Source organism: Perca flavescens, chromosome 3 (genome assembly GCF_004354835.1).
Source record: "Perca flavescens isolate YP-PL-M2 chromosome 3, PFLA_1.0, whole genome shotgun sequence".
Taxonomy (NCBI): domain Eukaryota; kingdom Metazoa; phylum Chordata; class Actinopteri; order Perciformes; family Percidae; genus Perca; species Perca flavescens.
Window position 1 is genome coordinate 21864375 of NC_041333.1, and position 19728 is coordinate 21884102.

The 19728-nt window shown below is 40.4% G+C and overlaps 1 protein-coding gene across 1 annotated transcript in view; it reads left to right on the plus strand.

Moving 5' to 3' along the window:
* The window catches only part of pid1 (phosphotyrosine interaction domain containing 1), a 33049-nt gene extending 15529 nt beyond the window's left edge, over positions 1-17520 (plus strand). Inside the window, exon 3 of the mRNA XM_028573721.1 lies at positions 16371-17520. Within this exon, the coding sequence (XP_028429522.1) occupies positions 16371-16871 (501 nt within the window). The 3' untranslated portion in view covers positions 16872-17520. The remainder of the gene's footprint in view (positions 1-16370) is intronic.
* Positions 17521-19728: the final 2208 nt, after the last annotated feature.

The following is a 19728-nucleotide window of genomic DNA, read 5'->3' on the forward strand; positions in this document are numbered from 1 at the left end:
CTGAATTCCATTTGGCGGCTTCAGTTTTAGGGTCCTGGTATTGTGCATGCTGTCTCATCTCACTGTCACATTTGAATAGAACAGAGCCATAGTTATTAACCAATGTTATTACTTACACCATTGCTTTTCTTGTTATGACAAGTCCAAATGTCTGCTGTGAAAGACACTTATTGCCAGCACTGGGTCTGATACTTCAGCTGGGCATCATTTCACTCCTATATAGTTAAACCAAACCAGTGATATAGTGTCTGATTTTCCCAAACTGACATCATTCACACTACCATGTCTTTATCTAATCAGTCAAGCAGAGAGGCTTTTTGTCTCTCTGTACTTGGTATTCTGATGTCAGTCAGTGTGCTGGACGTACCGTCACTTCTCCACTGAACAGAGAACAGAACACAGTGACAACATTGAGATGATTAGCAGCCGGGGTGAGATGTTCGGCGCTCCCAGTTCCCTGCTGAATGTGTGTATGTCTGGGTTTTTGTCTAACGGAGCCTTTGTATCCGTGTTTTCCCCTGTATGTGTATATGTTTTGGATTAAGACAGGACCGAATTTTTGACATGCTAGTCATGGGCATTAGCTTGCTTCGTCACCTGTGAAAATGTACAAACATTCCCAGGTCATTCCCTTCTTAAAGGGGAACTCTATACACATCAAAGTGTGTTTAAAGGTCTTTGGGAGTACAACTGCATATTTGAAAAATAGTTGTATAGAGCCTTTATGGCTCCAGAAGGAGAGCTGCGCAAAGTCTGATAAATTGCCTCAAGTGATGTCACTTGACTCAGCGTTGAAAACTTGGGGGGGTGTAGTTTGAATGAAAGACATGAAACAGGAAAAGATGATGTCAGACAGAAACATTATGAACGTGCACGTTTGTTGGTTATTTTTATGTACTGTGAGCATATTGTAAAGGATTGAAATATGTGTTTTTGTATGGAAACTGGAGGGGAGAGGTGTTCAAATGGATTCAGGTTCATGTTCACTAGTGTGTTGTCTCTGCTGGCACGGTTACTCAGTGGAGGAGCCAGACTGGGCAGCAGTTCAGGGCTTCCCTCAGATCCACTCATTGACCCAGGCTGTTGGACTCTTGAATATAAGACGGTACTTTCTGGACAAGTGAGACCAAATGCTGTCTCAAGTTTTAGTCATCATCTCTGTCTTTGTCTCACTCACTTTCACTGTTGTACCGTACTTGTTATCTCTACGGTGGGACTCAACAATAAAAAAAAAAAAAAAAGGTTTCCATTAATGTTAGACCTGGGCAAAGAAACTTAGACATGGTTCCATAGTACAAGCCTTTTTCTAACATGTGCAAGTTAGAATCTGCCCAGTGCCACTAAAATGTTTTGTTTACACTGGTGTGACTAGAATCACGATGGCCTGATAAACATATGACGTCTCTGCTGTAAGTATGTATGCTCTGCCTTTATAACCTCTTTATAGTGTGGCACAAAACATTCTCTGTGCAAAAATCTGGATCAGATGAACCAAATCATGTACAGCAGTTACAGTATTTGTATGTGGCGTGACCAAATAGCATGTGTTGGTAAGGGGAAATAAGGTCTTTTAATACTTTCTTTGCATTTGCATTGCAAATTTGTGTGGCTGAGACCATATTTTGTGGCCAGGAATTGAAAAGGTAACTCCACCAGTGGACACCGGAGTCACTGGAGTGGAAAGTAAATGTGTAGCTCAGCTTAGACACATTTTATTGCCATCATTGGAGTATGGAGAATCTTACCATACGTATGGAAGGGGTTGGGAATGTGAAAGCTTCTTTCATATACACTGAGGTGCTTCTGTCTTGACTTACACTGAAACACTCAGACTCTGTTTTGTACACACACACACACACACACACACACACACACACACACACACACACACACACACACACACACACACACACACACACACACACACACACACACACACACAGCATCATTTTCTCACCACACATCACACAAGACACAAATGGGCAAATACACACAGCACTCACAAAAAAAAACAACCTCATCCATCTTTGCATGCTGTGGCAAGCGGAGCCAGCTGCACTGTGCTTATTCAATAAGTTTAGAGGAATGTTAACAACTTCTCCAGGAATGCTGTGCAGTGAATTCCCAGTCATGCTGGGAGATCCAGACGCAGGGGCCTACTGAGGGAGAACGCCAGGATAAGCTCCGTCTCTGACAGTGGGACAGTTGTGTTTTATCTATAGAACATGCTGTATCATTTTTATATCGGGCTCAGTAACTGTTTTAGTACTGACTAGACAATGCTGGATTTTGGGGGCCAATACTATACATATATTAATATTCATTTTTTTACCTAAACATGTGACACACAGACCCATTTTTGATAAAAACCCCATACAAGTATAACCCAGATACATATTAAGAGGGACATGTTATTATTTTATTTCTGTACACTACATTTGAAGTCAGGAGACCGTTTTGCTTAGCATAAAGACTGGAAACAGGCAGGGGCAAACAGCTAGCAAGTTGGACTGGTTTCTAGGCCAGAACTAGTAACTTCTTGGATTCTCCGCTGGTTGCCTGGCAACTGGTAATAATAACACCCTCCAAACCCCGCAAATTGTTTTTATTATGCTTCTGTTTTTGTGCGGATTAAACAAACCAAATATAGCATGTTAATTAGTGAGCTTTAAAGGTGCTGGTAGCAAGATTTTGTTTTCAGAGCCAGGCTAGCCGTTTCCCCGTTTCCGGTCGTTGTGCTAAGCGAAGCTAACAGGCTGCTGGGTGGAGCTTCATATTTACTGTACAGATATGATAGTGGTATCAGTCCTCTCACTTCAACTATCAACTCTCGGCAGAGAAAGTGAAATGTTCAACTATTTATTTTAAAATAAGCTTGTAGCAAGCGTTATGATTACATGGATATGCTAAAATGTCCATCAACATAAATTTACCATAGGTCACTGTGCTATTGTTATTAACTTTTCTTATTTTTTTTTCTAAATTATCTGAAAGTTATACTTTTGGACACTGATAATATCAGGTCTTTTTCTTACTTTTTGCAAACGTCATAAGGTCTCCACTGCCTCTTACAAGTCCAATATGTTTCCAAATAGTCAGCCATTGAGGCATGAACAAGAACAATCATATTTTCACACGCACTACTCATCTCGTGCCATTTGGAAAAGAACACAAAACTTTTACTGGTTGGAACATAATGCGACCATGGGGGACAAAGAAGGAAAACCGACCCAGATTGAGAGATGGACTGTTTATTTTGTCTGCACCACCACTGTGTCCTTGGACCAGCATCTGGGAAAGGGCCTAATGCTGAAATGACGAGTTCCAGAAGTGTAGCTGACTGTTTGTGCCTTCACATCCCAGTCTCTTCCCAGACCTGATCCGACAGGACCAAACTGCTCTCCTCAACAACTGCCTCCTTGTTCTGCTCTGCGTCCCTCTTCCTGTCATCTCAGCCCCTTTCTTCTTCTTTCTCCATGTTCCCAAAGCCTCTCTGTAGGGACAGGTATCTCCTCATTGGTTCCTCCAAGTCTCTCTTCCTCCTTTTCCTATACCTCCTCCTCTTTTCTTCTCATCCCCTCTGGTCCTTTCTCTGCTGATAGCCGAACCAGCTGTGGCTCCAGCAGCACAGCTGCCCGAGCTCTGCACCTCTCATACACACATGCGTGTCTGTGTGCTTACACACAAATACAGACTCGTACAGACACAGACAGTGTGTGCTGTGTGTGAGTGGACCAGGATGTTCCTGTCTCTCTTCCCACCGGCTCGCTTGCTGGGCTGCGGATGTTTTTTCTGTCTCCCTCTGTGAATCCCTCACTTTCTTCTGTCCTTCTTTGCATTCAATTACTTTTTATCAGCTTTGCTCTCCATCGGTTTACAACAATATGTTTCTCTCTCTGTCTCTTCCTCCCTGCTTGTCTATCTGTTTCTCATTTTGTCATTCCATAATTGTGGTTTTTCAGGCATTGTTGGGTTTGTATCCAGTGATTTATCAAAAAAAAATGTTGATTGTTAAAATCTGTTTGCCTCATATATCATTAAACACAGAAAGCATTGTTACTGGCATGTGCTTCAAAACAGTGGTGGCAGTGACAATGTTTCCACTGATGTGCTGCAGTATACTGTATGTTTTATATGTAATAGTTTTGGAGTCTTTTACAGTGTTGTAAACATGCTAATACAGAACTTAATAAGCCAGCATGTACTGTACGTATTTGAACAACCTCCCTGATGATTTTTAAACATGTTTCTTAGCACAGATCAACTGAGACCTTGGGGACTACAGCAGTGACTCACAACCTTTTTGGCTTGTGGCCCCTTAAAATCAGACAATATCTGCTTGTTGGTGGTTATGTATGTTATGAGCAGTTCAACCACATAGTGATGTTCTCCTTGTCAGATTGTTTCTTTTTAAGAGGCATAAAAAGAGGGTTTTGTGTAATAAAAATATATAAATGTTTTCTTCTTTGTTGCTTCTTTTAAAACTTCTGGGATTATGGAATTATGCGTCTTGATAACACGCCAAAACTGCATACGAATTGGCATGTCATACATACGCCACTTTATGAGATCAGTCTGGCATGCGGGTATTCCCTTTTAACTTTTTACAGTACAAGCAGACAAGCTAGCGAGGCTACCAAACACTTGCTTAATGATGACTTCCACTTGCAGGCCATAGAGTCTCCATATGTAGGTAAGAGCGAGAGAGAGAGAATAGAATAGGACAGGACAATATCCTTCGTAAACCAAGAGTCAGTAATGGTGGCCATATGTTTCACCACACATGCAAATGTTTAACCATGCTCCTCCCCTCTCGGCTCACACTCGCAAACACTTGCACTACATTTCTTTGTTTTTGTCTCTGTTCTACGAAGCAGGTATACATACACATGTAGTTTCCTGTCTGCAGCAGCAATCCAGTGAATAGTTTAAATTTGAACTCCCCTCAGCCTGTCTGTTTTTCTGTCAATGTTTGCTCCAATTTTTCTTAGTTGCATTCCTCCTTTGCAGCCTCCAAGGCTGTCTTTCCTGTAACTGTTTTTATTTCTGTCTCCCTTTCGCTTCATATGGAATCAATATTTTCAGTTTGTCGGTATAGAAATGTTAACAGTTAGCTGTAGGAGGGGATGTGAGGATAGAGGAGAGGTGTTAGGGCGAGGGGGGAGAAAGAAGAGAAAACACATGGAAAGTTGAAACAAAGAGGAGGACTCTGTAGATCTCTGGAATGATCTGCCTGCCTGACTTGCCAGCACTGAGACGACTGGTGAGCGGGCTGCCAGATCAGAGAACCGCAGATGTTTTCTGGTCTGGGATGGATGGATTGATGTATCAATTTTTCTCCAGAGCTTGATGTGTAGAATGCTCGAGTGGTTGAGTTGGTGAGCGGTTTGCTTCACGTGCTGCACAAACGCTGACTAATGCAGGCGTTTGGAGTTTGGCTTGGAGATCCTGACAGCAGCTCATTTCTGTCAGTGAGTCCGACCTAAATCATGACTTCTGGTAGCTGTGCCAAGAGAAATCTAAATGTTACTTCATATGAATTCACTTGCCACATACCAAAGTATTTCCACTCCATCAAAAAGTTGCTGAAATATTTTGTTCTGATGTTTTCGTGGACTCTCTATAGGCTTCTCCCTTGACTATATGCCTCCACATCCCCCACCCCCCAGCCCCCGATTTCCTGCAAGCTTCTCCTGACAATACGGTAATTTCTCTACTGTGTAACAGAAAGTCGCATGTTTATGACACAATCGTTAGCATATTTTTATAAAGACGCCTGCTACGGGGCCATAACGTGAGATACAAGGTAATGGAGCCTTTTATACATTGTCATGTTTCTTTAGAAATAAACAATGGACAAATAGTCTTTAAACGCTTCAGATGTAAAGTTATTCACTGTCAAAGTGACACCAAAATGAATGGGAGTCAATAGGATGCTAGCGGCAGGTGATGGCTTGTTGGCCTTAGAAACTCCCCATAGGAGGTACGCTTTCCGGATGCTCGCTTACCCCCTTGTTAATTACCACAAAGCTAGCTGACGATGGGCAGGACTGTCAAGTCAGTCACTTACTGAGCTTAGTCTGACAGTTCCTGACAGCACATCTAAATAATATCTTCATCCACAAAGGTCCCTTAGATTTTATTTATTAATAATATATAGTAATTTTTCTTGACTTTAGTGGAGGCCAATTCAGCGGGGCTGTCTTCCATTAGCAATAAATGGCAGCAAAAACTCTCATGCATGTATTTATGAGGTTTACTGTACTTGTATGTGGTCTAACTGACTGAATGATGTGCAGGAGGAAGTGAAATTGTATTGAGGACAACTTCATTGCTGCTTCAATTATCCTGCGAGGATCTGATTCCTCTATAGTTTATGTGCATTCCCAGCTAGAAAGAAGAAAAACAGCCTCTAGACGTAGGGTCATCAGATCTCGTCTTCTATGATTCCTGACTTGGAGGCAACAGATGTCTGGTTATAAATGTGTGTGTATTTTATAGGCACCTGTCTAGTCTTACAGCACTGTCACTTTACACTGCTGTCTCATATTGAGTGTCTTGTTGGCTCTAGAGAGCACAATTACCTAATTTTTGTTCTTTATTCTAGCAGTAGTATTTCTACGGTGACGATGGTTCTGCCCCAACAATAGTTTCAGTGTTTAACATAGGTTGGATTTACACTTAAGTTTTGCTGCCTTCAGCACCACGTTGATGACACAATAATCATGAGCCACAGATGTAATTTTTGTCAAATATATCAGAATTTACACATGACAACCTTAAATACATTTGAACATGTATTTATATACTTGTGCTTATTTGGCATAAAGGTTCAACCTGTTTACGTGTTTTGTCTATCAGCAGCCAAACCTAATAAACTTCACAATTAGTGTGTCTGTGTGTTCATAAATTCACGTTTAACTTTCCTTACACAGATGTTATGCTCACCTACAGACCACAGTTTAATACCAGGTGTAAACGGGCTCAGTGTTGTCTTAGCCCTCAAGGAAAAAAATGTTGGTACAGTGAAATGGGTGATTCAAGTACTGCATACCAAAATGAAATCATCCAAGTCCAAAGTTTTAGTGGTGTATCTGTTTTTTGTGAACACAGCCTTATAAGCAGTTTTTTTTTTTTTTTTTTTTTTTTTTTTTTTTCTATTTCTATCCTCATCATCTTTCTGCTTGAGCAATGTAACAATTTCCTCTTTAGCTGCATATTTGGTTTGGACTTGGAAACAAACTAAATGTTTGCTCAGTCTGGTGACCTCCTCAACTCAAACACTCCTCACGTATCTTTCCCTCCACCTTACACACACACACACACACACACACACACACACACCTGTCTTATACTAGTTTATTTCATTATGCTCGTCTGGAAAGTTGACAGTTCAAACTGGCCAAATGTTCCAACGCAGACCGGTGTGTTTTGCTCGTTATCAAAGGACTACGTTTGTTTAAGGGCTAAACTCCTAAGATACCTTTTAATAAAGATGATTCTTGTCATTTTTCAACCCCTCTAACTGTTTTGCTCCCTACCACCATCTTCCTTCTTTTCTGCCTTTCTTGACCTCTCTATGACCTCTCTACCTAACTTCCAGATATGCCAGTCACAAAAAACAAAACAAATCTTTCCCTTGGAGAAAAGAAGGCAACATCAGACTGATTTCAGTCTGAATATCAAGCTGCTGCAACTCTTCCTATTGGCTCTTTTTCCCAAGTTGTGAACATTATTTAACCAGACACATTAACTAGATCACTTCCTAATTTTCTAACACCAGAGAATACATATATATAGATTGAGAGAAACATGAACTGCCTTTTTTTTGTGTTTTGGCCTACTCTCAGCTGCTAGAAGAGAATGAAACGTGGCAAAGCAGTCAGCCTTCATTCAACTAGGAAGCAAGCAATGAGTAGAAACGATCGCAGTTTAAACAAGTAACTTTAATATAAAAATAAGAGAGACCGAGAAAAGAAGTGCACAATGACTCTTTATTGCTATTTGACATACAAACAGCACATTCTGGATGGTTGATGTATCTTGCTGTTTTTGGATTTGTTGGTTAGCTGAGTGACTGAATGCCTTTTGGCTGCGAGAGGGTGTCAGTGTGGTTGACTAGCAAACCACCCTGCCTCCAGGCTGCTCCTGCAGACCTGTGGTACTCGGCTGAATGATGGATCGGGTGCAAAGGCTGAGTGTCCCACCCCTGCGGTCACCACTAATGAAAAACAGGCACGAGGAGACAGCTGCTTTCACTTCCTGGATCTCTTACTGTTCGGAAACTGGGAATCAATGTCATGTCGCACTGCATTCGGGGTTTTTCGGGGGCTAATCCACCATAGTGGTAGCATACAGTGCCAGTGTTTGTTTATATGTGGAGCAGATACTACACATGCTACTTTGGAGTAGATTGACCTTCATTCAGTTGGATTTGATTGTTTGTTTGTTTCATCGCACCTTTCTTGTTCAAACTGTTAAAACATCTTTTAGGGGAAATATGCTACTTCTGTTCATTCACCAATCTACCTGACTGTCACATGAAATATTTTATCTTACCATTAGTCCGTATATTAATATTAATATTAATATATATATATATATATATATATATATATATATATATATATATATATATATATATATATATATATATATACACACATATATATATATATATATGTGTGTATGTATGTATGTGTATGTATGTATATATGTGTGTGTGTATATATATATATATATATATATATAAAAACTCTTATTTTCATAAATTGGCCTTGTAATAGTTAACGCATGTAACTACCGGTGTCCATAAAACCACAAATTGTTGTTTTTACATTTCTGTAAATGTATTAATAAGTGAGCTTTAGAGGTGTTGATACATGTGTTTTTTTAAATCTTTTACAAAGGTTTTCTTCCTGCTTCCAGTCTTTATGCTAAACTAGGCTAACTACATATTAGGGCTGCTCCCTCTTAGTCGATTAGTCGACTAATCGGTCGTTTTGGTCTTAGTCAACTTAGATTTCTTTGGTCGATTAGTCATGTTTTATGCTTTTTTTCATGCTGAATGACTTATTTCCAAGAAACGTACGAGCACATCTCTGGTAAACACAAGAATTAAAGAGGTGCTTCTGCATTACTCTTTGCGGAGAAACTCAGATTTACAGATCTGTCGATTAAATCAACTAATCGATTTGGCGATACGATTGAATGAGTGTTAGTCGACTAAGAATTTCTTCAATCGAGCACAGCCCTACTACATATTGGCTCCAGCTCCATACTTAACATACAGACATGGCATTGATTCTCATCCCACATTTTGGAAAGAAAGTGAATTGGCAAAGATGAAGTGTTTGGTTGTTAGGGATATATTTGTGTTTGCTTCTGTTGCTTTCTATTTCTCATTAGCTTCCTCTTTCTCTACTGCCTGTTTTAGCTTAAATTTCTCCATTACTTTCATTTCTGTTTTTTAAAAGGATATCCAAATATGTGTTGTAATTTAAGGGTTTTTAGATGAGAAGATCTGTTTGTGGGCTCCACAGCTTTACAAAGAGTGCATGATTTTACAAAATACTTGGGCAAGGCACTAACGTTACATCAAAATACTACAAAGATTTTGGTGCCTGTCAGTTTTAAAATTTTTTTTTGCAGCTTTATAGTAAATGCTAAACCTGCTCTACATACGACTTAACTGCCTGTCTAACCGAGAGGCTGGTCTGAGTGCTTACTCTGAAAGATCCCATTCAGTGAAAATCATAGCAGAGAATGAGGGCAGGTAGACTTGACGCAGACTAAACAAAAACGTGTGAAAGAAGAGAAGCAGTCCGATCACGTGTTGAATAAAACAGGACCCGGGCCTCTGCTTTGTATCATTATCTGGTGCTCTCTGTCAGTCTGGCATTGGTATTTGTTGATCTGCTGGGTGGACGTCTGCTGTTGTCGGATAATAAAATGTAGTTAGTTAGTTAGTTAGTTATATTTTATTTCTGTATCATGCCAAACATCTTGGCCCATCCCACATGGGATTACAAGACACCACAAATTCACTTATTCAACAAACATCTTCCCGTTGCATATACAAATACTTCGAACAAATACATGAATACAAATATATAGACATGCACATACATACATGTATACACACGTACACACATACCACACACAACAACTAGTTCTCATCTACACTCGATAAAGAGCTTTTTTCCTCTTCTCCCAGGCTTTATCTAAATAATTAGCCAATTTATATGTTTCATATGTGAACAGCCATCTCAATCTTTGAGCATCATCCATATTTACCAAATCAATCTCTGCTTTTATCCTACAAAACAAAAAATCACGCTGCTCACGATAAAAAGGACAATAGAAAACAAAATGGAACTCCTTTTCTACATCATTCAAACAGCACATAGGACAAATACGTTTTTCCTCTTCTACATTAACATATTGTCCTGTTTCAATAGTCAAAGGCAAAACACCAGATCTCACTTGAGCACATAAGGATCTTTGCCTTTTTGACAAATTATATACAACATAATTCTCAGTGCCATATTCTGGTTTTATCATTACAAAAATACGCAATTTTGGCTTAGCCCATATATCATCAGCCCACTGCTTTTTGTCTTTAGCAAACACAGATTCTTTAAACAAACCGATATTCAGCTTTTCATTATTAAGAAACAAATCCCCAAAACCATAATTACAAAACAATTTGCATATGTCGTTAGACCAAAGACCAAGAATGTGTTTATCCCAGAGAAATATTTTCCTTGTCAACCTATTTGCGTCCATATCTAATAGACGATTCCATAACTGGGCCATACATATCTTCCAGCGAGCCTCACATGATTCCCATCCCATGTCTCCCACTATCGCCAATGTAGGGGTATACTTATGCACACCCAGAAAATATCTTATAGCACTATTTTGCACTAATTCACAATTAGATATATTCCTAAGTCCTCTAACACCCACAATATAATCACGTATAGGGCACACATAGGCTTGAAACAATTTAGAATACGTTTGAAAACTTATGTCTTTCAGATTCCTGCTTTTACCAATAATTCCTCCCAAAGCTCTACGTGCTGAATCAGCAAGAACCTTAACACCATTTCTAAAATTCATATGTTCATCAATATAAAAACCTAGATATTTATATGAGTCTACAAAGTTCAGCTTGTGTGACCCAATTTTAAACTCATAAGTGCTGCGAGTAGTTAAAGGTTCTCTAAAGTGAATTATTTCCGTTTTCTTTCTATTGATGAACAATCTCCATTTATTACACCAATCATCAATATAAGAGAGCATGCGCTGCAGATTATCTTCAGATGGAGACAGTAGTACTATATCATCCGCGTACAAAAGAATACTTATCATTCCATTTCCACATCTTATCCCACAATTCAATGCTTTAATTTCCTTTGCCAAATCATTTATATAAATTGCAAATAATGTGGGAGACAAAGCATCGCCCTGTTTTACCCCTGATGATGTTGGAAACCAGTTGGTATGGAGTTCATTCAATCTTACACATGCTATGGGCTTGTGATAAACAGACTTCAGTGCCATATAAAAATTTCCATTTACCCCATACTCTACAAGCTTATATGCCAACAGATCCCTATTGATCATATCAAAAGCTTTGTGAAAATCGATAAAGCACGAATATGTTGGCTCATTTTCACTTATTCTATTAGTTATAATTGTAGACAATACAAAAATGTGATCTAAGCATGATCTTGATTTACGGAATCCATTTTGTTCTTCCACAAGAAGCTCTTCTTTCTCTAAATACAACATGAGCCTCTCATTAAGTATTGTAGAATACAGTTTATAAACTGTGCTCAATAGACTAATCCCTCTATAATTTAAGGGCACCCTTGGATTTTCATTTTGGGATTTTGGTATCGGATTAATAATTGATTTAAGCCACATAGATGGTATTTTGCCACATTCAAAACATCCTTTAAATAAATCACACAAAATATCAAATAGTTTGGGTGATTTCAGTATTTCATTTGGGATATTTTCGACCCCTGTCGCTTTTGCCAATTTAGCCTTATTAATAGCCATTTGAACTTTTCCTTTTGTAAGACTGTTATTAAGATCCTTATTTATCCAATATTCCCCTTTTAAAATGTAGCTCTCTATTACATTCTTCCTCTGACATAAATCCTCGTAATACCCTCCATCAAAATCAAACATCTCACAAGAGAAAAGATCTTTAAAATCTTTCTCCCACCTATTAATTACATCAGACAGACCAGTCACTAAACTACCGTCATTCCCCAGCACTTCCATGGGTATTATACAACTACGCCTTGGCCCTAGTTTATTAATTTCTGACCAAAATCTCTTAGGGCCAGACGTTTGGATTCTCTTCAGGTTTAATACCAATCCTCTTTGATAACGTCTTTTATAGAATCTGTATCTTTTATCAAACCTATTCTGGCTTTTCTTAAATGTTTCTAATAGTTTATTCCTTTCTATATTAGTATTTAAACACTTCAGAAACATTTTTTCTATTTTACACATAGATTGCCACAATTCATTCAACTCTTTGTTCCAATAAGGTTTCGTATTGAATGGCTTTTTTGTAACCTTATAGTTGTCTCCATCTTTAAAATCAAACTCTATATCTTCTTTAATCAATTTACAAAGGCTGACATACCAATTATCTAATTTTTCTTGTTCTCTAAAACATAATTGTATGTCATTCTTCATTTTCGACAGGGTTGATTGTTGTAAACTCGAAGATAAGAAGTTAACTGGTAAAGTCCTGCTAACTTTCCTTTTTTTGGATGCATTTTGTAAACTCTCCCGGTAAGCTACATGACAATGAGCCTCCGTCTTTATAAGAAATCTTAACCTCAGTAAAGAATGATCTGGGACTCTGCTTCTTTCTCCAATCAAATCCCTACAATTTGCCATTTTAATTAATTGATTTGAAACTAAAACTTCAAAAGAGTCACATATTTGTAAGCAGTCATATGGTACAAGTATAATCAACCACTGCTTTACCCTTGATAGATACCGATGTGAAGTTATCACTTAGAGGACATATCCTCCCATTAACAATACATAACTTAAGAATTCAATCATTGATTCTCCATGTTTATTTACAGAACCATCCAAGAAAGCTCTAGGTGGCATTGCATCCACTTCTTTTAGATAGTCATCAAAAGCACCTATCCTACTATTGAAATCTCCACACACTAGAATTGCTTCAACTTCTGAGCATAGATAAATCTGACTCATAACATGATTAAAGAAAAAAGAGGCATCCTTTCCCCATACTGACGTTTCAGGTGGCAGGTAAGAAGTAAAAACAACAAAACTATAAACTGATTTCAAATGCACAAATCTTAAACCTAGAATACCGTCCACCTGTTTGTCCACAACATCAATTTTGTACAATTCCACCAAGTTATTTTTAACAAAAAACCCAACCCCACCGGAGCCTTTAGGTGCTTTAACATGTTTTGTTCTATTATAACCAAACCATATATAACCTTCCATGTCGATTACTTTGTCATCAGATAAATGCGTCTTATTCAGCGAAATAATATCCGGGTTCAAAGTATTCAAAATAAGAATTCTTAATTTGCAGTTACCTACAGTCCATCCGTTAACGTTCCAATGTACTAAAGAAATGGAATCTTGAGCATGGTGGGTCCGAGAAACAGTTCATCTTCCAGTATCTGGCGTGCGTCGCTGTTGCTGCTCATCACGTTTCACAATGCGTCCATTCCCAGTTACAAAAAAATCATTCCCCGATGGGATCTCCTTCAAAATGGTACGAAAGTTCAAATCCAAAAGCCTCTCCATGTGTGATTTTGCCGATCGAATATATACCTTGTTGTATCGATCATCATCCTTTAGCTTGTATTTCCTTCTCAGAAGCGCAACTTTGTCCCCGACTGAAGCCAACTGGATCCTGACCGGGCCCGGTCCACGACCTCTAGGCTTCAGCCTCTCCACTGCCACCAAGCTAGGTACAGAATCACACCGCAGCCCCTCCATTAGCCTGGACACTGTCTGCGTCACCTGTTCACCCTCCTCGAAGGGCAGGCCAAAAACCATTATTCCGGTTTCTGGGTTGAAATCTGTTGCAGCTGTTTTCTTGATATTTTGCTCAATCTGTTCCATGCGAGCTGCCATGAGTCCTATCTCCATATCCAGGCTATTCTACACTTCTCTAGCTTTGTTTTCAATTCCTTCTTTTAGGGCATTTTGATTGTCTTTTACAATCTTTATTATCGAGTCACGGAAACTGTCAAATTTACTATTGAAGTTCTTGTCCAGGGATACATGTAGACTTCTGATTTTTTCATCAAGCATCTTCTCCAAGTTATCATTCATTCCTGCAATACGCTCACTCAATTTTTGTAACTCTTGTGTGATAGCCTGATTCTCGCCTGCTTCCGTGTTTCTGTCAGCGTTGCTTCTCAGCGTCTTTCCACCTTTTTCACTCATTGTTGGTTATATTTGATGTTTCCTTGAAACGTTAACCAAGCTGGATACAAAATTATCCTTCAGTGTACTTTTTTGTCTTAAAATTTGTTCTTTGTTATGTTTTTTAATCGAAAAAAACCTCCGACGTATACACAACTCCACATGCAACACGCGACCCGGACCGGACGTCTGCTGTTGTCGGATAATAAAATGTAAGAACTGAAAAGAATTATAGGTAATAGTTTGCGAGCGTTTCTTAAGGGAATAGTGTTCTCCAAACCACAGACTGGCTCGACGTTGACAGAGCCATAAATGCAGGCCATATCTTCTAAAAATGTTGCCGACTGTTATACGATACACATCTCTCCTTTAGTATTGACACTTATCATCGCACTCATGTTATCAGCAGCCATGTGTGCCGCATGTAACCAGCTGTAATGAACTCTTGAGAGAGAGGAGTATTCCCCTGCCCCAGTATAAACACAGACAGGAGTGAACACTGAGTTTTTGACTCGTAGCAGGCTCGTCCTCTGTGTATTTTTATAAAGCTAAAAGAACACCATGTAGAGAAAGCGCACAAGTCAGCCATTATTCCTGGACCGCTCTCACATTGGCCACGTTCCCACAGAAAACTCCAGCTTTGTTCACGTCTTAACTCTCTCTCCTCCTAACACTGTCCATCTCCTTTAGTCTATTGCTCTCCTGGTATGCAGCGTCATTACTATGGTATTCTATGGTACTTGTTGCAGCCACAGCTCAACATATTTTTTTTTTTTTCTCTTTGGGAAATGGCCAACACACATCCTTCCAGCATGTCAGCGCAGTTACCACAGAAAATTAGAAAAGCCTCTTATCACCACTACAGATAGACTTAACGTACCCCAGTTTTTTTTAGGTTAATTAACCTAAAGATGAACATGGACTTATTTCTGCCTGAGGTGATTTGAAAAGAAAAATGGTCCACTCTTGATGAAGATAAAGGTCTGTTTATTAATGATTTGGACCTCCTTTTATGCCTGTGTTGTGCCATTAGATGGATGGGCTCTGCTGGTTATTCCTAGGCCTCGACTGCTGACAGAGTAGACAGGCTATGTCTGTAACATCTTTAAATCATTTCTTAAAACAATCTTTTATAAGCCTCTGTTAATATTCAATATGTTTTATCGCTCCACTTTTGACATTCACTGTTTTGTATCTACTTTCTAACAGTATTTCATTGTCCCTGTGAAAAGTTATTTATAAATAATCCTAATAGACTCTTTCAGTATGACAGGGAGCAGTCCCACTTTTTTACATTCCTGTTATTTTTCCCCTTTGCAGCTGATTCTGTACATACGGTGAAAAACTGCAGTTTTTAAAGGTGTATGTGTAGTCAACTGCATATTTATGTTTGTTAAGTCTCGCTTTGCCAGACCTTCCTCCACAGCGCTGCGGAAGAGGGTCTGGCTAGTCTACGCAGCATTCCAGGATGTGAAAGAAACGTGCTCTGGTTTATTGTTATGTCTTTAAACCAATCACAATCGTCTTGGGCGGCGCTAAGCTCCGCACGGAGGCACGGTGCCGCTGCAAAATAGCTTCGGGAACGGAACTTGTTTATGTGTACGTTCAAAGTTGTTTTAGTCCTTCAACAGAAAACTCAGATTGGACAGATCAGTCTAGCTAGCTGTCTGGATTTAACTTGCAATGATCTGAGGAGCAGTTAACCATAGTCCTCATAAATCGACCAGAGTTTAAAATTCCAACACAAACAAAGCGTAAGGTAACGGACATCCGGCCGAAAAGAAGGACATACAGTGGAACTTCCTGGCGGCAACAGAGCAATCCCGGAAGTGGAAGGTCGTCGATAACGACTGTTTGTTATACGTGGTGTTGTGAAAAAGACAAGTCTAATAGTATTTGTGTGCGTCTTCCTACAGGTGGCCTACCTGGGTAAGGTGACTATCTCCGGGACCCAGTTCCTGTCTGGCTGCACAGAGTCGGCGGTGGTGGGTCTTGTGGAGCGTCGTGACCTTGCTCAGCAGCAGGGCAGCTGCCCCGAAGGCAACTCTCTGCTGGAGATCCGGCCCTTCCAGGTGCGTCTTCACCACCTGGATGAGCACGGCGAGGCCTCAGTAACCATGGACACCTACCAGGTGGCGCGGATCGCCTACTGCACAGCCGACCACAGCGTCAGACCCAACGTATTCGCTTGGATCTACCGGGAGATCAACGATGACCTGACCTTCCAGATGGACTGCCATGCTGTGGAGTGCGAGAGCAAGCTGGAGGCCAAGAAATTGGCACACTCGATGATGGAGGCTTTCCGCAAGACTTTCCACAGCATGCGCAGCGATGGGCGCATCCACAAGAGTGGCTCATCGGACGAATTTGCTGAGGACTCATCCAGCCCTGAAGACTCGACCCCAGACGACGGTTGAAATAAAACTCCCCTAAACTCCTGATCTCCATCCTAACTAAGCGAGGGGGTGACCGGAAGGATGGACAGATTACCTGCTCTCTCTCATTCTCCCACCTACTATCTCATTCTGTTATCAATTTGGAACAAAATTAAGTGAACCTGTGAACCAACACACCCAGGATAATGAAGTAGCTTTTTAATACTGTAAATGGAAGGTAGATGAAAAAAGGAGTTACAAAAGACCTACATTTACATACAGGGATAGCAAAGTGCTGCCACATTAAATAACTGGCCCTCAAAGACACACAGGGGTCTTTTAAGGACCTCTGTAAACGCCCTCAAGAGATTGACTCGACATTGCCATCTCCATTTTCAACCACTGTCGCTCCTGCACTCAGCGGAGACTCGGTTTGTGGTTCTTAAGCTTTTTCACCCAGGAAACGACAACATTTAGTCCCTGTTCTTCTGACCCCAGCTCATGACAACCTATTGCTACTCTTGCCATGTAGGGACCCAGCAGAATAGGCCTGTGACCTATTTTGGGTCCCAACCCAGAGTTTATGAGACTGTTGGAGCACATAAATTCTTTAAATGTTTAATTATGTGGATCGATCTCTGTTACAATGCCTTTTGGCCTTGCTATTTGCGAATGAGGATGTGAAAGAAAAGCTAAGCCTTTAAGCACTATTCATATTATCACTATGGTACCTTAGTCCAACCCCGAAATTATTCGCCGGTACGGCTGTCATGTGAACGACTGAGCCGGAGCTTCTACCGCCATCTCCGTATAATAGGTACTTACAGATTCAGAGTATGCATACGGTACCTGGGAGAATATAGGTGCTACATAGAGGTTTCATTTTAGAAGTTCTCACTGGGCTGGAAGCCTGGGCCTGTCTGCGACACCTTAGTCATCTACTTCTTTTTTGAATATATCAAAATCCAGGCTGGATTTTGCCTCTCAGATTATGTGCTCAGATTATGTGCCTCACTTTCCTCTCACATTAGTTTGGTCTCCTACCCAGGTCCCTATGTGTGGCCGTGTGAGTGTGTGCCAACCTTTTTGTTTTAGTTTTTCTGTGTGTGTAGGTGTAATTGCTTACTTCTGTACTTTGTGTACATGAATGTACATGTGAGTGCTTGCATCTCTGTGTGTGTGTGTGTGTGTCTATGTGTATGTGTATGTGTGTGTGTGTGTGTGTGTGTGTGTGTGTGTGTGTGTGTGTGTGTGTGTGTGTGTGTGTGTGTGTGTGTGTGTGTGTGTGTGTGTGTGTGTGTGTGTGTGTGTGTGTGTGTGTGTAAGAGAAAGAGAAAAGGTAAGGGAGGAGGAAGATTGGTGGGGGGTGGGGGGATTGAATGATTAGCTGGAAGTGACTTCTCATCTCCCTGGAAGCATCCATTGTTGATGCTTAAGGAGGTGTTTTAAAATCAAGACATGGTACTATGACCATTTGCCACGTTTTCTTACTTTTATCTCATATGAAATGAAAACATAAGAGTCCGAATGTGCGAGTCACCGAGGTTGTAGGACCCTGAAACACAGCCGTCCAAGGTAATGACTGACACCTCCTGGTCTCTGCTGAATGTATGATGAGTCCAACGTGCTGCGAGTGCCTCACACCATCTCTGGACACTTCAGTCTCCCATAACCTCCTCATGCTATCACAGACAAGTTGTAGGGGACAGTTAGTGACCAATTTCACTCTGCTCTGCTGCCCTGCATTGAGGTGCCATTGTGGGGTTAAAAACTCACCATGCCACTTTCTTCTTCTTTTCTAAAAAGGACTGTATTGAACAGATTGGACGCTACCAGTGGGAACAGTCTTTGGTCAGTGACTCAAACAGAATGATTAAGTGGCTCTGGTTAAAACACACACACTCAAATATACACACCTACATACAATTATACATATGTACACACACACATTGTAATTGAATCTTGCTTAATAAGCTTATGTAAATACAAATGTATCACTTTCCAAATATTACAGCATAAATGTTGATAGCTATTTTAAATGAAGAAAAAAAATGTTAAGGAACCATCATATGATACAGAAACAGTGTTATAAAGCCTACTGTGAATAATAAGTGGAGGTGTGTGTGTGTGTGTGTGTGTGTGTGTGTGTGTGTGTGTGTGTGTGTGTGCGCGCGTGTGCGTGCGCGCGCGTGTGCGTGTGCGCGCGCGCGCTGAGGGGTGTGTATGGACAGGCCGGAGGGGTGGGGGGAATGTTTATAAAGCTGTAGATTACTGTGTCATGTCTGTCTGAAAGCTCAGACGTGCTTTAAATGTTTGAAAAATGTTACCTTAAGTGTTTTCTATACAGTGTTTGCAAAGATCAAGAAACAATTGCATATAAAGTATTTACCAAGATCAAGTGCGTGATGGTGTGTTCTGTTTAGTCTCAAATCCACATCTCATGTCTCATTCTCCACTGTCATCATCCCAGCTAAAATATTTTTTAGTCTTTAACCTCTGCTTGATTTTAACTTGTAGATTCCCTGCTGTGGCTGCATGTGGGAGGATAAATACAAAGCGTGCTCAGTTTTAGAACAAACAGAACCGGTAACCAGTAGATGCTCTGACACTGCCAGGACAGATGTAAGGCATAACAGCACATTCATCCATACATGTTAGGGATGGCAGTAGCTCAGCCCGTAGCGACTTGGCTCGGGAACCAGACAGTTGCCTGTTCAAGTTCCTGTGTGGACCAAAGTATGGAGTGTGGACTGGTGGCTGGAGAGGTGCCAGTTCACCTCCTGGGGCTTTGCCAAAGGTGCCCTTTAGCAAACCTCTCCATTAGTGCATGTATGGGTCCTGGACATGTGTGTGGATTTTGGGCCTGTGTGCAATAACTAACAACCGAGAGAAAAAATGT